This window comes from Podarcis bocagei (assembly GCF_964188305.1).
Source record: "Podarcis bocagei genome assembly, chromosome: 8".
NCBI classification, from domain to species: Eukaryota; Metazoa; Chordata; class Lepidosauria; order Squamata; family Lacertidae; genus Podarcis; species Podarcis bocagei.
Window position 1 is genome coordinate 1,417,992 of NC_138133.1, and position 16,415 is coordinate 1,434,406.

The following is a 16,415-nucleotide window of genomic DNA, read 5'->3' on the forward strand; positions in this document are numbered from 1 at the left end:
AAAATGGGCACAGGACATTGGGCACAATATTATGTTTGCTGACTGGGAAAAGTTATGGACCACCGGAGTGAGGTTCACGGCATGCAATGCCTTGAAAGAAAACATTATGAAAATGATATACAGGTGGTACATGACCCCAGTCAAGCTAGCAAAAATATATCATTTGCCTGATAATAAATGTTGGAAATGTAAAGGAACTGAAGGAACATTCTTTCACCTCTGGTGGACGTGCCCAAGGGTTAAGGCTTTCTGGGAAATGATCTATAATGAACTGAAAAAGGTATTTAAGTATACCTTCCTTAAGAAACCAGAGGCCTTCCTTTTGGGCATTGTCGGCCAAGGGGTGCTAAAGAAGGATAGAACTTTTTTCATGTATGCAACAACAGCAGCAAGAATACTCATCGTAAAGCACTGGAAGACCCAAGATTTACCCACACTGGAAGAATGGCAGACGCAACTGATAGATTACATGGAGCTGGCTGAAATGACTGGCAGAATTTGGGACCTGGGAGAAGAGACGGTGGAAGAGGACTGGAAAAAATTTAAAGACTATCTACAAAAACATTATAAGCTGTATGAATGCTAAGAGAATGCACGATTGAAAGTAACATGGCAGCAGTAACTTTGTTGTAAGATATATGATAATAAGTGATGTTTAAGGAAATGATGAACTCTGAAGCAATTTTATGTTCAAGCCGAGCGGTTCAATTTACGATAAAGTTATTTAAAATTTGGGACATAATATCTGAGATTTATAAAATAAGAACTGAAATAAGGTAATAATTTGCTGTCTACAACTATGTGACTGAGAACACAGGGAAGGGTGATGTGAGGAAGTCCAAAGATTATGAAAATATGACTTATGAATAACTGTATTTTATTTCTACTCTTGTTTCATTCTTTGCTTATTTTTTAATTTTGCTTTGATTTTTCTTGTTTGTTCTATGGTGATGGTATTTTGTATGTTTGGTGGTTTGTTTGTTGTTTAAAAATTGCAATAAATATCTTTTAAAAAAAATGATAACTCTATCAGTGTTTATTTTTTATGAATGTTATTTTCAATGTTTTTAGCTGTTCTTATTTTTATCTGTAAGCTGCCGAGTTCCCAAACAAACACCCCCACCTATGCATTTCAGGTGCCACTACTGGGGCTCCAGGATGGGACCAAGTCTGTCTTTCCGCTTTGCTGCGCGTTCACCAGGAGCCAACTCGGCAGCCTTGCTGCGCTTGCTGCGCTTGCACACCCGGCTATTAGCTGTTTGCATGAGCGCTGCTCGAGACAGAGGACGGCAGAGCCCTGGGGACAGGCGTCTCTCAGCCGTCGGAGGAAATCTCTTGAAAGCTGCTCCCCTGGACATTGGGGAGTAAGCGCCCCTGAATCCAGCGAGGCTTCCTCCTGGTCCGGAGCCAACACGCGCCTGCAGAGGTTGCCATCCATCCCATGCAACTGTCGCCCAAGCAAGTGGCTCTTGGGCTGCACGCCTGTACTCACTTACTCTGGAGTAAGCCCCAGGGACTTTCTTGCGATTGCCTAGGGTTGTCCTGCTTGGGGCGTGGATCTAGTTGCGGGAAGCCCGGCGCCTTGCCCCACTTCCGACCCGTGCGCTCCGAGGCGCCGCCGAGGAAGCTTCGGCCCTGATGGTTTCGGCGCAAGGCGACCCATTTCACGCGTCGCAGCTGAAGGAGAGCTCAGTCAGTAAAGCATGAGCCCCACGTTGGGCAAAAGATGTTTGCGTTCCGGCGGGTTGGACTGGATGTCCCCCGGGATCCCTTTCCACTCTCTCCTGTTTCTGTAACACCTCGAACCCGCGAAGTCCTTGTCCTGGCTGTCGGCGTCCGGAATGGATCCACTTGCGCCCACCGCCCAGCTGCCCTCTGCCCACGCTCAGATCCCCCGTCGCCCAGTGCAGCGCTCAGCTCACAGAACCGTGGCCTTGGAAGGGCTCCCCGGGGTCATCTAGTCCACCCCCGGCACTGCCACGCGGCCTTCCCGCCGGCGGAGCGCGCGCTCCCGCGCCCAAGGCGGCTGCCGGCGGGGGGGGGGCGGGCAGGGGGCGGGCGGTGGAGCCGGAGCCCGCCTTCTCCTCGCGCGTCGCCGCCGCCGCCACTCGGGGACTGGCTGGGGCGCCTTCGGCCGCTCGCCTCTCCGCCGGGACGCCGCCGCCAGCAGCAGCAGCCGCAGCCGCAGGCGAGCGCCCTCGGGCTCCCGGCGCGGCATGTGGAGGCGGACGGGGCGCTGGGCCGTCGGGGGCGGGCGGGGGGCGGCGGCGTCCTGAGGAGCGGAGCCTGGCCGGCCAGATCGGCGGCGCCCGCGCGCCATGAGGAGGCAGCGGGAGCCGGCGGAGCGCGGCGAGGGCTGCGGGGCCCCGGAGGGCTCGGAGGGGCCCCGCCGGCTGCGCCTGTGCTGCCGCCGCCGCCCCCCGCGCGCCCCTGGCCGCCGCGACTGGCTCTACGAGTCGTACTACTGCCTGAGCCAGCAGCACCCGCTGCTCGTCTTCCTGCTGCTCATCGTGCTGGGCGCCTGCCTGGCGCTGCTGGCCGTCTTCTTCTTCGCCGCCGCCGGGATGGTGAGTCCGAGGGGGCGCAGAGGGGCTTCTCCCCCGCCGCCGCCGCCGCCGCCCGGGGGAGCCGAGAGCAGGCTGGGCTCCGGCCCGCTCAACTTTCCAAAAGAGAAAGGAAGGCTTCCAACATAGGCAGAGCTCATTTCCCTTCCATATATATATATATACGGAAGGAAAATAAGCTCTGCCTATATATGTATGTGAATAGTTTCATCGATGATTTCTTTTTTAAATCGTCTCGTTTTATTCTCACATCAATGGGCTGGATTTTAATTTGGAGCTCTATTGATTTTTCTTTTTTTAAAAATGTATGATTATTCAGTTTCACACATAACGGTACACATTTTTGTAGCTTTGCGTTTCTAATGAATGGGAAGCCTCAATTCTGGACAATTTTGGTGTAAGTGGCTTACAGATTTGGCAGCTCTCAAACTTGCCAGAATACCACGATCCAGAGCTTATGGGCCGATGGAGAAATGTTTTGTAAAAAAGCATTTCATGTGATTAGAAATTCAAACGTAGCCCTGCCTGTATTGCTTTGAAACACAAGTGACATTGTGATCATGTTTAATTTCTGCATTTTGCGACCTACCACAGTTGATTAGCCGGGCAGCCTGATCCCACTCAGATCCACCCCAAGGAAGTCCCACTTTATACAGTGGCTTTTACTCCAAGGAAAGTTTGTGAGGGATTGTAGCCTTACTTCCATTTCAGCTTTTTCAGGTTGCTTTTAAAAAAGGATTGTTCTACTCTGCTGTAATCCCGTTGTGCAGCTATTTGGAATGTTCTGGTCTGGATTTATCCCTTCTTTTCTGTACTCCAGAGCCTCTGCTGCGTTTTTCCTTTTACATTTTTTATACTGGCAGATAACTTCATAACCCATTTCTGCTCAGGAGATGCAGTTAATTTCAGATAAGCCACTGCAATTGTTACCTCATGGTGTGTCTGGCAAAGCAGAGACTCTCCTTGGCCTCCCCAACCCCTGCACTTTCTAGCAGTTTCATGTTTTCAAAGCAGGTTTGAATTGTGACTGCCTTCGGATCTGTTTCAGCACAAAATTACTTTGTGCAATCTCTTGGGCAACTTGCATGTATTCATGTAAATAGCAGAGGACACGCCTGCTTGGGAAGGCTGCTGGGTCCTTTTAGTTAAATATTCTGTTCATGGATCACAAGTGCAATAAAACTGCCAGGCCTCTAGTCCTCAATATAGCTACTTGGAAACCTCCCGCAGATTTCAGCAGAGTTTCTGGCTGAGTAAGTGTGCTTAGGCTTGCAGTCCAAATTTAATACCTCTAATTCATTTGCTTGCTTTCCTTCCTGCTGACAGATTAACCTTATTGGTATTTGTTGTTCAGGTGAAGGTTTTAAAGCTACAAAAGAGCTTTAACTAACACTTAAATGTTTTCACCTCAAAACAGGAGTTGAAGGAGCCACCTCCCTCCATTTTTGATGTTTGGGCATGAGTACCATTGCTAATATAGCAAAAAGGAGAGCACCCACAGTCAGGAGGAAGTTTGGGCAGGCTGGGGAAAACCCCAAGGTTTGCAGAAGTGAGAAAAATATTCAGGAAAAAATGGTGTGGGGGAGGGAGAGGAGGAGGAGGGAGGACTGGGGGGGGGCGCCATGGGACAGAATGCTGACTGATGGTGGGGGTGGGCAGGAACAGGATGGAATGGAGGATTCTAGAGAAAAGGTCTGACTGGCTGAGTGGAACAGTGAATAAGGAGCACCGCATTTTATCTGCATTTTATTGTTATTTTTTCCTAATGAACACCTTTTGGTATGCAGTTTTGACTAATACAGTATACACATTTTTGCAAGCAATTTTCTGTAATACAATACATGCATTTATGTTTTTTTCACTCACATATATGTATTCTCATGCAATCACTCCTCCCTAATTTATGTATTTTTGTACACATTGCAAAATTTGGAGAAGTGCTAATTTCTGAAGGATGCCTTCAGTTTTGGTTCACATATTGTTTCCAGAAGTACAAGTTAAATAGTTTCTCACTAATATGCAAATAAAATCTGATTCTTCCCCATCCCACCCTCATTTTATAAAATAAGATTACTGCATACTTGATGATTTGGACAGCCCTGTTTAGGGACGTTTTTAGTGTTTGATGTTTTATTGTGTTTTAAATCCCCTGTTGGAAGCCGCCCAGAGTGGCTGGGGAGGCATGGCCAGGTGGGCAGGGTATAAGTAATAAATAATAATAATAATAATAATAATAATAATAATAATAATAATAATAATAAATTGAATGTATGAGCGGACTCTGTTCAAAAACATTGCATTTGAAGGCATATGTAATATAAATAAAAAACACTTTACATCAGTTTGATAGCAGGACAATGTACAAAAGGCAATTATGTTCATGTAAACGTAAAATCCACAATAATATGTCAGGCATAAAATGCCATTGAAACAACATTAAATAGGCAGTGAAAACAAAATACAAGAAGACTAGGTGCTAGAGGATAATAGAAATGTGATTCTATGACACTCAGAGGTGATGTGAGAATTGTACTGTTGGTATGAAGTCTAAGATGACTCTTCACACCTCCAAAGCAGTATTTTCTGTTGCAACAAGGATGCATTTGTAAACCGGAAGGGTGCTTGATTTTTACCATAGTGGTTAGTCAGTTGGGAATCTGAGTGCTTCACATTTGGAGCAGACTGTTATGGAGGAACTGCCTAGAAACTTCCTCTGCACCCGTCTCCCATTTTATGAAGGTTTTGCAGAGGTGTTAAATTGGAAGGTGGGGGGGATGCATTCTGGTCAAGGAGGTTTCTGCTGGAGAAGTGGGTCACCTGGGTCAGGAATGGCCATGAGCCATTGGAAGTTACTTTCTGAGTTTTAATAGACCTTCAAAGTTTATAAACGTTTCTGTGGTATACAGAGCTATGTCAATTTCAGAGCAGATATAAAACAAAAACACTGAAGCCAGTGAAATAGCTAGAGGTAAGCTAGAGCAGTAGTATTTCTGTTCAGATTAGACTGATGGTCTTCTCCCATCACCCTGCTCTAAATATTCTGTGATATTGGTTTCCCGGGATCTATTTTTGAATGTCACCTCTTTTAAAATTGATAATGCACAATTTAGTGACCATCTTCCCCTGACAACCAAGTTATGTGTTGACTGGCACCTGCTCGAGCGCTCCCACCCAATCCCGGTGATTGTGGAGCCGTCCACTAAAATAAAGGGGATTAGATGGTCCCCTGCCCTCGCCCATAGATATACAGATTTTATCCGAGAAAAGTTTCCTGGTGATCAGCCGGACGTAGGAATAGTCCCGCGTGATCCTATTACCTGTATGAATTTTTTCTCTTGCCTGATAGAAGTTTTAACTCGCTTTTTTACTTCTCCAAGCTATGGAGTTAAAAACGATTATTTTAAATTTGGCGCCCCTTGGTTCAACTCTGCTTGTAAACTAGCCAGACTCCATCTACATACAATATATAATGACTATAAACTTTCCGGCGCTCTGGCCTTACCTCCATCTTATTCCCTGGCTAAAAAAGCATACAAACAGGCCCAGAAATCGGCCAAACGGGAATGGCATTTAAATCGCTGGCAGACTATAATTTCTGCCTCAAAATCTCATAACTCCCGGAAATTTTGGTCCTTAATAAAGGGAAGAAACACGAAATACCCCTTAACGGTGATCCCGGCCCCTACATGGGAGCAGTTCCTGAGAAAATATTTCTCAGTGGCAGAAGCTCCGGCCACTCACTGGAGACCTTCTAATCCCCTTCCCGTCTGGCCCAATACCGACCCTGCTGAAATCCTAGAATTGATAGCTGAGCTGAAAACTGGTAAGGCCCCTGGGCCAGATTTGGTCCCTGTTGAGGCTATAAAGCTACATTCTGCATGGTGGGCAGGGATTCTAGCTAAAACGTTTGACGCAATAAATGCCACGGGCTTAATACCAGGAACGTGGAAGGAGGCCATTATAATTCCTATCTACAAAAAAGGCCCTCCCGGTGACCCAGGGAATTACCGGAATATCAGTCTGCTATCGTCCATTGGGAAAATATATGCCCGTTTTTTGCTGGCAAGGTTGATGAAGTGGTCAGTTGAGGCTGACCTGATTGGGCATGAGCAAGCTGGATTTAGATTAAACCGATCCACAACAGACCAGGCCATTATTCTTTATCACTTAGCCCGGAAATGCTCGACACCTCGACGGGGCCAACTTTGTGCAGCCTTCATAGATTTGAAAGCTGCGTTTGATAGTATTCCGAGGCAATTACTATGGGATAAACTTGCCTGCTGGGGAATAGATAGAAGGCTCCTGTGGCTTATCTCCCAACTTCATGCCGGGTCCGTGGCCAGGGTAAGAATATCCCCTGCTGGAGACCTAACTAACCCAGTGCCAGTAAATAAGGGTGTACGCCAGGGTTGTATTTTAGCGCCTCTTCTTTTTAACTTATTTATCAGTGATATGAGGAACCCATTAATTGACTCACAAAAATTTATCCACACCCCCCGTATAGCAGATTATCGTTGTCCTTTACTTCTCTACGCAGATGATGCGGTACTACTCTCTTACTCCAGAGTGGGTTTAAGGAGGGCACTAAAGATTTTTGCATCATATTGCCATTCTAATCATCTGTCTATCAACCACACCAAGTCCAAAGTACTGATATTTTCAAGGAGTCGAAAATTATATTCATGGAAATTGGAGGGCATGAAAATCGAACAAGTACATAAATTTAAATATTTAGGAATTTATTTTCAATATAATTTAGGGTGGAAAGCACACGTTGAATATCTTCAAAACAAGACAAAAGCCCTATCACACTCCCTCCTCCGTTTTTTCTACTCTGAGGGGGCCTTATTCATCCCTATGGCCTTGAAAGTGTATAGCATCAAAGTGATGGCCACAATGGCCTATTCTGCACCTTTATGGGCTGCCTTTGCAAACCTCTTACCTTTAGAGTCGCTTCAAAGCCAATTCTTACGCCGACTTTTAAAACTACCAACATGCGTAAGTAATGCGGCTATTCGCTTAGAAATGAAGATCCCCTCAGTGGAGTTAGTTTTATGGAGGAGAGTTTTGATTTATTGGATATCCCTATGGCATAAACTCCCGAACCACTATCTCATTCAATGCATGTGGCGGGATGACTTCACAAATTTGTGGTCAGGAAAAATCCATGCCAAATTGCTGTCCTATGAGATCTCGCCCACGGAATTGCTCAAACTGGATCTAAACGCGGCAAAAAGGTGTATAAATCAAAGGTTGGATGATGTGGAGCTATACCAAAATTTCTTAGCTGGGGGTGGAGCCTGCTCGCCGTTAAATCTCGGCATAACCCCTATCTATCGTGCTCCGTCCTACTTAACATCGCTTATAGCCGCATCTCACCGATATGCCTTCATTAGAGCCAGGTTCAATGTTTTTCCAACAAACGTGCTGAGACATAGATTCACTAAGGGCCAAGTCCCTTCAATGTGTGCTTGTGAAATGAAAACATCTGAATCTCTACATCATGTTATGTTTATCTGCCCTATGTACAGTTCAGCTCGTGCTAGTATACTAAACTCCATAATCCAGCCTATGGCTGACAAACCAGTAGACCTACAGCTTGCCTGGGTTCTTCAAGATGTAGATCCTTATATTACTCTACAGGTTGCTAAATTCCTAACAGCCGTCCTCTCATACAAGAGACGGAATGGAATGTTAGCTGATTATTGATAGTTATAAGAATTTTTGATATTGACATCAGATATTGATTTTAGCGTAGTGCCTAAATTTTTAACTTTAATCTTAAATTTTTGTTTTGATTTGCCAATATTTGTCCTTGTGAGCTGTGAATTGTGTTATATTACTTGTGGCTTGTACGAGACTGCTGTTTTATTTGATTTGTTTTGTGTGTTGTGCTTTATGATGGGCGTAAAGCCGAATAAACATTTTGAGTATTCTCAAAGTAATTTCGTTGTCCCCGAGAGGGGGCAATGACAATAAAGATATTATTATTATTATTATTATTATTATTATTATTATTATTATTATTATTATTATTATTATTATTATTATTCTGTGATATGTTCAAGTCCAGTGCATAAAATAATTAGAGGGAGGGTGTTGCCTACAAAATCCAAAGCTTCCATTGTGGACGTCATAGAACTGAAAGGCATTTAAAGAGCCTGTGTTGAAAACGCACAATCCCCTTGATCCTGATTTTGTTATGCATCTGAAACATTCTTAGGCTAGTTTAAACATTTTCCTCGCTGCAAGTGTGTCATCATGGCTGCAGCTCTGAACTGAGGGGCTCTTGAGTGGTATGGAAGCCACGGTTTTCATTGGCAGAGGCTGGGCAGGCTGAGAGAGAGGCTGTGAATCACAGAAAAATAGAATAGTGCAACCCTCTGCAATGCAGGAATTGCAGCTAAAGCATCCTGCCAGATGGCCACCCAACCTCAGCTTAAAAACCTCCTAGAAAGCAGGGGCTGCCTCCTTCCAAGGGAGTCCTTTCCACTGCTGAACTGCTCTCACCACCAGAAAGAATGTTATAGTTTAGTTTGTCTTTGGCATTCCAGGCATGCCATAGGAAGGGGGAGAAAGCTCATTTATAATGTATTTAGGAGGCTTTATTTCCCAATGGCTAGCAGTGAAAAATGGGATCTAGAGAGGGAGAAAGAACTAGCCACTTACTGTTTTATCCATGAAGTTTGCTTTATGACATAATATTTGTCCTTGTGTTCATCTTCCATTGGCTGCTGAACCAAAACCTTTGGGTCACTGGACGTTTTATACTTCAAAGCTCCCCCCCAGTCTCTCTTACCCTAAATACTATCAAGGGTCAAGTATTTTATCAGGTATAATTTTCCTTTTATTGTTTACAATGTACTGTGCTGCATCTTTGCTGTGTCTGAGAATTCATAATTACTAAGTGGTAATCAGAAAGATGAAAGAGAACGGCTGATTATCTATAAATTGTAAGACTATGCAAACTACATTTTCATTCACTGACTGACCATAGGTGTTACATAGTAATAAAAGATAAAAAGTTATGATAATAATGCTAATTTTCATATCATAATTTGCAAAATTATTTGCAATGTAAATCCTGCAATTACATCTGTTGCATAAATTGAAACATATTATTCAGCATTTTCATATTCCTATATAATGAGACTATTCTTCTGCGTTGCTTTTGAAATTTGCAGTAAATGGTCTACTGTAATAATATCATTCCTGATTTGTGTCTGTGAGTGCATTAATTTTTCTGAGAAATGTAACACTGGCAGTTCCAAAGGAAATAAAACATAAGATGCAGCTTACAAATAGCAAGGACACTCCAGCTGGCAATGGATTTGGGCATTTAGGCCTGGGTTTAAGCTCAAACCTCCTGATTAAAATCAGAACGGCTTTAATTTTAGTTGGATTGCCTCAAATAAATGTGCAGATTATAAATATCAACACAAATATCACAAAATGCTCCACAATATATAACAGGCCATTAAAAATAAATATTTATTCAATATGTCCTTCTAGAATGCCAGGTATGGTGATGCAGACTAGGTAAAGGGACCCCTGACCATTAGGTCCACTTGTGACCGACTTATGGCGCTCATCTCGCTTTATTTGCTGCGGGAGCCGGCGTACAGCTTCTGGGTCATGTGGCCAGCATGACTAAGCCGCTTCTGGCGAACCAGAGCAGCACACGGAAACGCTGTTTACCTTCCCACCGGAGCGGTATCTATTTATCTACTTGCACTTTTGGTACCTATTTATCTACTTGCTTTCGAACTGCTAGGTGGGCAGGAGCAGGGACCGAGCAACGGGAGCTCACCCCGTCGCGGGGATTCGAACCACCGACCTTCTGACTGCGTTAAGTATAAACTATGCGGAATAGTTTATACTTAAAAGTCTATCATAACTCTAGAGAAACAGCATTTAAAAGAGGAAGTAAGCCACTGAGTTCAGTGGGACTTACTGGTAGGTAGGTGTGTATAGGATTTCAGCCTACCTCTTTAAAATATCAGTGTGCAGCTTTGGCAAATCCAGAATGGTTTGAAAATTTACTAATTAATTTCGCTTCTAAGAATGTAACACTTGTCTATATACAGTTTCTTAAATATAACATTTCCTGAGGCAACTTTGGAAATGAACATTCAAGGTTAGGAGTGCCATGCATTCAAATGACATTCTTTTGAACCATCATATTACTTTCTCTGTGACCAAGTACCTGCATTGCCTCTTTATTACTGATTTACAGTAGAATAATAAAGTGCACACTAAGGAAATCAGGCTTCAGGTTTTTACATATTTTTTAAGTGAAAGCAAGCAGCATTTCCCTCTGAGCCTCTTCAGAAGCTCATTACAGTGGTACCTCGGGTTAAGAACCTAATTTCTTCCGGAGGTCCGTTCTTAGCCTGAAACTGTTCTTAACCTGAAGCAGCACCACGTTGGCTAATGGGGCCTCCCACTGTCACTGTGCTGCCGCCACGAGATTTCTGTTCTCATCCTGAAGCAAAGTTCTTAACCCGAGGTACTATTTCTGGGTTACCTGAAGTGTTTGTAACTCGAGGTACCACTGTACAGTACTAACAAAGAAGTGTACTTTTATTTTCTGCTTATGTATGGCCAAGGGCTACTCTGTTTATAACCCAAGATTTCCTCCTGACTTTTTTTTTAAAGAACTTTGTTGTTGTTTAGTCGTTTAGTCGTGTCCGCCTCTTCGTGACCCCCTGGACCAGAGCACGCCAGGCACTTCTGTCTTCCACTGCCTCCCGCAGTTTGGTCAAACTGCGAGAACAGCTTCGAGAACACTGTCCCACCACTTCGTCCTCCATCGTCCCCTTCTCCTTGTGCCCTCCATCTTTCCCAACATCAGGGTCTTTTCCTAGGAGTCTTCTCTTCTCATGAGGTGGCCAAAGTCTTGAGCCTCAGCTTCAGGATCTGTCCTCCCAGTGAGCACTCAGGGCTGATTTCCTTAAGAATGGATAGATCTTCTTGCAGTCCATGGGACTCTCCAGAGTCTCCTCCAGCACCAGAATTCAAAAGCATCCATTCTTTGGCAATCAGCCTTCTTTACGGTCCAGCTCTCACTTCCATACATCACTCCTGGGAAAACCAGAGCTTTAACTATACGGACCTTTGTTGGCAAGGTCTGTATTTAAAGAACTAGCAGGGCAGCAGTTGAAGAAGGAGCAAAAAAGGTTTTCTTGTGCGTTTCTTTGTGGCTGATTAGCTGTTCTCCCTGTGCAAAGGTCAGAGGGGGCAGGGTTTCTGTTGAGGCAGGGGATTAGCTGTGGGAGGAGCTTATCAGACCTAGCAGGGCAGCGGCTCGCGCCTAGCGGCGCACGCAGTTTGATCCATCTTTTAGATTTAGAGGAGCTAGTCTGAAATGTTTGTTGGGGGAGACCTAGGTTGTTTTTTTCTTGTGGGGGGAGTTATTTGTCCTGTCTTCACGCTTTTTATGATGGAGGACCGCTGTAGCCACCCCCAACGACACGTTCTCAGGATGGAGGGGGAGGGAACAGCTGCAGTCGCCTGTGGTTCCTGCGCAATGTTTGCCATCTTGCCAAAGGTTGCAGGCAGCTTTACCTGCAGCAATTGCATGTTGATTGCCCTCTTAAAAGACAAAGTCCAGCAACTGGAGGAACGTGTAGCTACGCTCCAAAGAATTAGAGAGCTGGAGCTCTTCTTGGAAGCAACAGAGCACACCGTCTCCACCAAGGAGGAGACAGGGGACTCCCCTGAGAAGGAGGCTAGTTCACCAACACAGGAGCCAGATATATGGAGAAACGTGACTCAAAGAAGTAGGAGGCCCAGGGTTCGCTCTGATTGTTTAGAAATACACAATCGCTTTGAAGTCCTCTCCCCTAGCATGGAAGACGAAGAGCAGACTCCATTTGAGGATCTCTCCCTCATTACAGTCGATCAGGTATATGAAGACGAGCAGCAAAGTCAGTCCTCAGAGAATGTGCAGGCGACCTTGGAACGGACAGCTCACGGAAGAACCCCGACCAAACCTAAGAGGAGGCGTGTAGTGGTGATAGGGGATTCCCTACTGAGGGGAACAGAAGCAGTGATCTGTGGGCCTGACAAGATGTCTCGGGAAGTGTGCTGTCTCCCCGGGGCTAAGATCCAAGATGTAACTGAGCGACTGCAAGGAATCATAAAACCCACTGACAAATACCCCTTTCTCTTGGTTCATGTGGGAACCAATGACACTGCAAGCAATAGCCTCCAGAAGATCAAAAGAGACTACGAGGCTCTTGGCAGGAAACTGAAGCAACTAAATGCACAAATTGTCATCTCATCTGTTCTCCCAGTTGAACGACGTGGCCCAGGGAGAGAGGGAAAAATAGTGGAAGTGAACAGCTGGCTTCGCAAATGGTGTAAACAGGAACAGTTTGGATTCTTAGATCACGGACTGCAGTTTCTTGAAAATGGACTTCTGGCAAGCGATGGGCTGCACCTCACAACGGTTGGGAGAAATGTTTTTGCCAAAAATCTCAGAAACCTCATCAGGAGGGCTTTAAACTGACTAATGTGGGGGAGGGAGACAGTGCTCCTGAAGGTAGGAGTCTATCGATTGATGAAGATGATCATCCAAATGTCATAGACCAAATGGAGCAAACAGCACGCAGACCTAGTGGTGGGAGGAAAAAATCCTTAAATAAGAGACACGGGGGAATGATTAATGGACTTCAATGTCTGTACACTAATGCGCAAAGCATGGGAAATAAACAAGATGAGCTTGAGCTCTTGGTACAGCAAACTAAATATGACATAATAGGCATCACTGAAACCTGGTGGGATAAGTCCCACGATTGGAATGTAATAATGGGGGGATACAATCTATTTCAGAGATACAGACCAGACAAGAAAGGAGGAGGAGTGGCGTTATATGTCAGGGATGTGTATAGCTGTGAAGAGATCCAAGATTTAGAACCTCAAAGCCAAAGTGAGAGCATTTGGGTCAAAATTAAGGGAGAGAAGAATAACAGAGATCTCATTGTGGGAGTTTACTATAGATCCCCAAGCCAAACAGAGGACATAGATGATGCCTTCCTGGAACAGATGGCCAAGCATGCAAAAGGAAGGGAGATAGTAGTAATGGGGGACTTCAATTACCCGGATATTCGTTGGATGTCAAACTCAGCCAAGAGCATAAGGTCAAACAGATTCCTCACTGGCCTTGCAGACAACTTCATTGTCCAGAAAGTGGGAGAAGCAACAAGAGGAACATCCATTTTAGATCTGGTCCTAACCAATATTGATGACCTGGTTAGTGGGGTAGAAGTGGAAGGATCATTAGGCGCGAGTGATCATGCTGTTCTGAAGTTTACTATACAGCGGAAAGGAGCAGCCAAGCATACTAGGACTCAATTTCAATCAATCAATTTCTTTATTCGACCGATAGTCAGAATTAAAACATTACACAATAATTATAAACTATAACATCATAGGAGATACATAGGTAAGGTAGGGCCACAGAAATAGACCTCTCACAGATAACCCACATCAAAGCATTCAGTTATACGTTTCCGACGCTTGAGTGCCAGGAAAAGAAATTTAGCCACTGACAAGGTTGTTTTCCCAGAAGACTTATTTAGCAGATATGCTGTCTGGATTCCTCTTTGTCGGGAACTGAGCTGGGGTAAGTATGGAGTTATAAGATACTGTCTTAAATCGTTGTAGAAGGGACAGCTCAATAAAATGTGCTCTGTGGATTCTACCTCACCCAATGCACAGTGGCATAATCTCTGGTCATATGGAACTCCTCCATATCTTCCCTTCAGGACCGCCGAGTCAAGAACATTCAGCCTAGCCGCAGTAAATAGTCTGCGGTATTCCACGTAGTGGATATCCGCCAGGTAGCGAGCTGGGGCAGCCCGATACAACTGCTCCCCCAGAAACAACCCAGGTTTCACACGGGCTATGTCCTCCTGTCTGGCAATATCCCTTAATCTTTGCGCGATCACCGCCTTTGCGTGGCTATACGTCATGGACTCTATATAAAGGGAGGACAACCCACACTTCTGCACTTCCTCCACTATCTCCCCTTCCCATGGAGATTTAAAGTTATCCCTCAGAATCAAGGGGGCCAAACCCACCGGTCTGAAACAGAGCTTGAGCCATAGCCATAGCTTCGCTTTCAGGGCCACATACCTAAAGGCTTGGCAACCGGTTTCCAATCTCATGATCGCGCCTGCCACGGAGGGGGGGATCCTGAGTATGGCCCTGAGGAATTGGGTTTGGATAGATTCCAGTTTTTCAAAATCCCTACGTGAGCCCAAGGCAATGCCCACCAGCAGAAGAGGGAGGACTTTCATTTTAAAGAGACGTAAGGCAACATTGACAGTCTGTGCCTGTTTCTTGGAGTACAGGGTTCTAATCGCCAGGGCTGCTTTGGATGCGTTCGAGGCTATGTATTCTCTGTGCGCCAGGAAGGACCTATTTGATCTTACAACCTGACCCAGGTATTTGAAGCAACTGACCTGCTCTAAAGGAATACCATTAATTGACCATAAATTAGGTTTCGGTCGAGCAGCAAAGACCATTATTTTGGTCTTGGCATAATTTAATTGGAGCTCGTGTTGGGTCTCATATTCATGAAGAGCTCGAAGCATCCTCCTTAATCCGATGGGGGAGGTAGCTAATAGGGCGGCATCGTCCGCATACAGTAGGACATTTAAGGCTCGTCCTGCCAGTTTTGGTGGATGGAAATCAGCATTTGCCATATGCACCACTAGTGAATTAATATAGAAGTTAAACAGAGCAGGGGCAAGCAAACAGCCCTGTCTTACCCCCCTAGTGGTGGCAACCGGATTGGAGACTAGCCCCTTACTATCTATCCTAATCCTCAAGAGGGTATTTGTATGCAAATTAATAATCAGCAAGAGAAGGCGGCGGTCGATAGATGTCGCTGCCAATTTTGTCCATAGCTGGTTCCTGGGAATTAGATCAAAGGCCTGCTTAAAGTCTATAAAGGCGACGTGGAGGGCTTTTAGGCCATTGCCAGCGTACTTGGTGGCCAAGTGATTTAGGATTAAGATTTGGTCTGTTGTTGAACTTCCGGGGCGGAAACCCGCCTGCTCCTCTGCGATGATATTGTTGCTTTCCATCCAGGTCGTTAATTTGTTAAGTAGAAATCTTGAATAGATCTTCCCAATAACATTTAGCAGGCTAATTGGTCTAAAATTGGCCGGGTCTGTGCGCGGCCCTTTCTTGTGAATTAACACAATCAGTGCAGAGTTCCAGCTTGGAGGAAATTGTGCTGTTTTGTTTATATAAGTAAAAAGAGCTGCTAGAGGTGGACACCACCAATCCTTATTGGCTTTAATAACATCTATGGAAATAAGATCGTCTCCGGGTGCCTTGCCCGCCTCAAATTGGCCTATAAGTGTTTCCACTTCAGAGCAGGTAACAGGATCCCACTCTGGCAAGGGGGCCAAATCTAACCTTCCTCCGCTGGGTGCGTGAGCTGCATATAAATCGGAGAAGAAGCTTTCCCAGGTGTCAGCTGAAATTTGAGGTTCTATCCTTGACAACGGTCTACCCAGGTATTTGGAAATTTGGTGCCAAAAGGAGGAGGGATTTCTATTTTCTGCAGCTTTTAGAAGGTTCTTCCAATCATTTCTTTCTGCCGCAAGCTTCTTTTCCTTTAATAGTGCTTTATACCTTCTCTTGAGGTTCATAAGGTGACTGCTAGGTGCGGGGTCATTTGATGCCCTATATGCCAAGAATTCGTTATATAGGTTGTTCTTGAAGAGTCTACATTCCTCGTCAAACCACTTTTTATGAGAGAAATGGTTACTATTCATTACCGGGGTCTTAGCCAACGAAGGTTTTAGCAGTTCTACTAAATTGTCATATATT

At 45.0% G+C, this 16,415-nt stretch overlaps 1 protein-coding gene across 2 annotated transcripts in view; it reads left to right on the forward strand.

The window, feature by feature from the left end:
- Positions 1–2,318: 2,318 nt before the first annotated feature.
- ADCY2 (adenylate cyclase 2) overlaps positions 2,319–16,415 on the forward strand; it is a gene marked incomplete at its 5' end in the record, with an annotated part of 155,653 nt that continues 141,556 nt past the window's right edge. The window contains one exon of one of the 2 annotated variants that reach the window (XM_081205960.1): positions 2,319–2,567. In XM_081205960.1, coding sequence (XP_081062086.1) covers positions 2,319–2,567 — 249 coding nt within the window. The remainder of the gene's footprint in view (positions 2,568–16,415) is intronic. The other variant, XM_081205961.1, reaches the window with a different exon arrangement.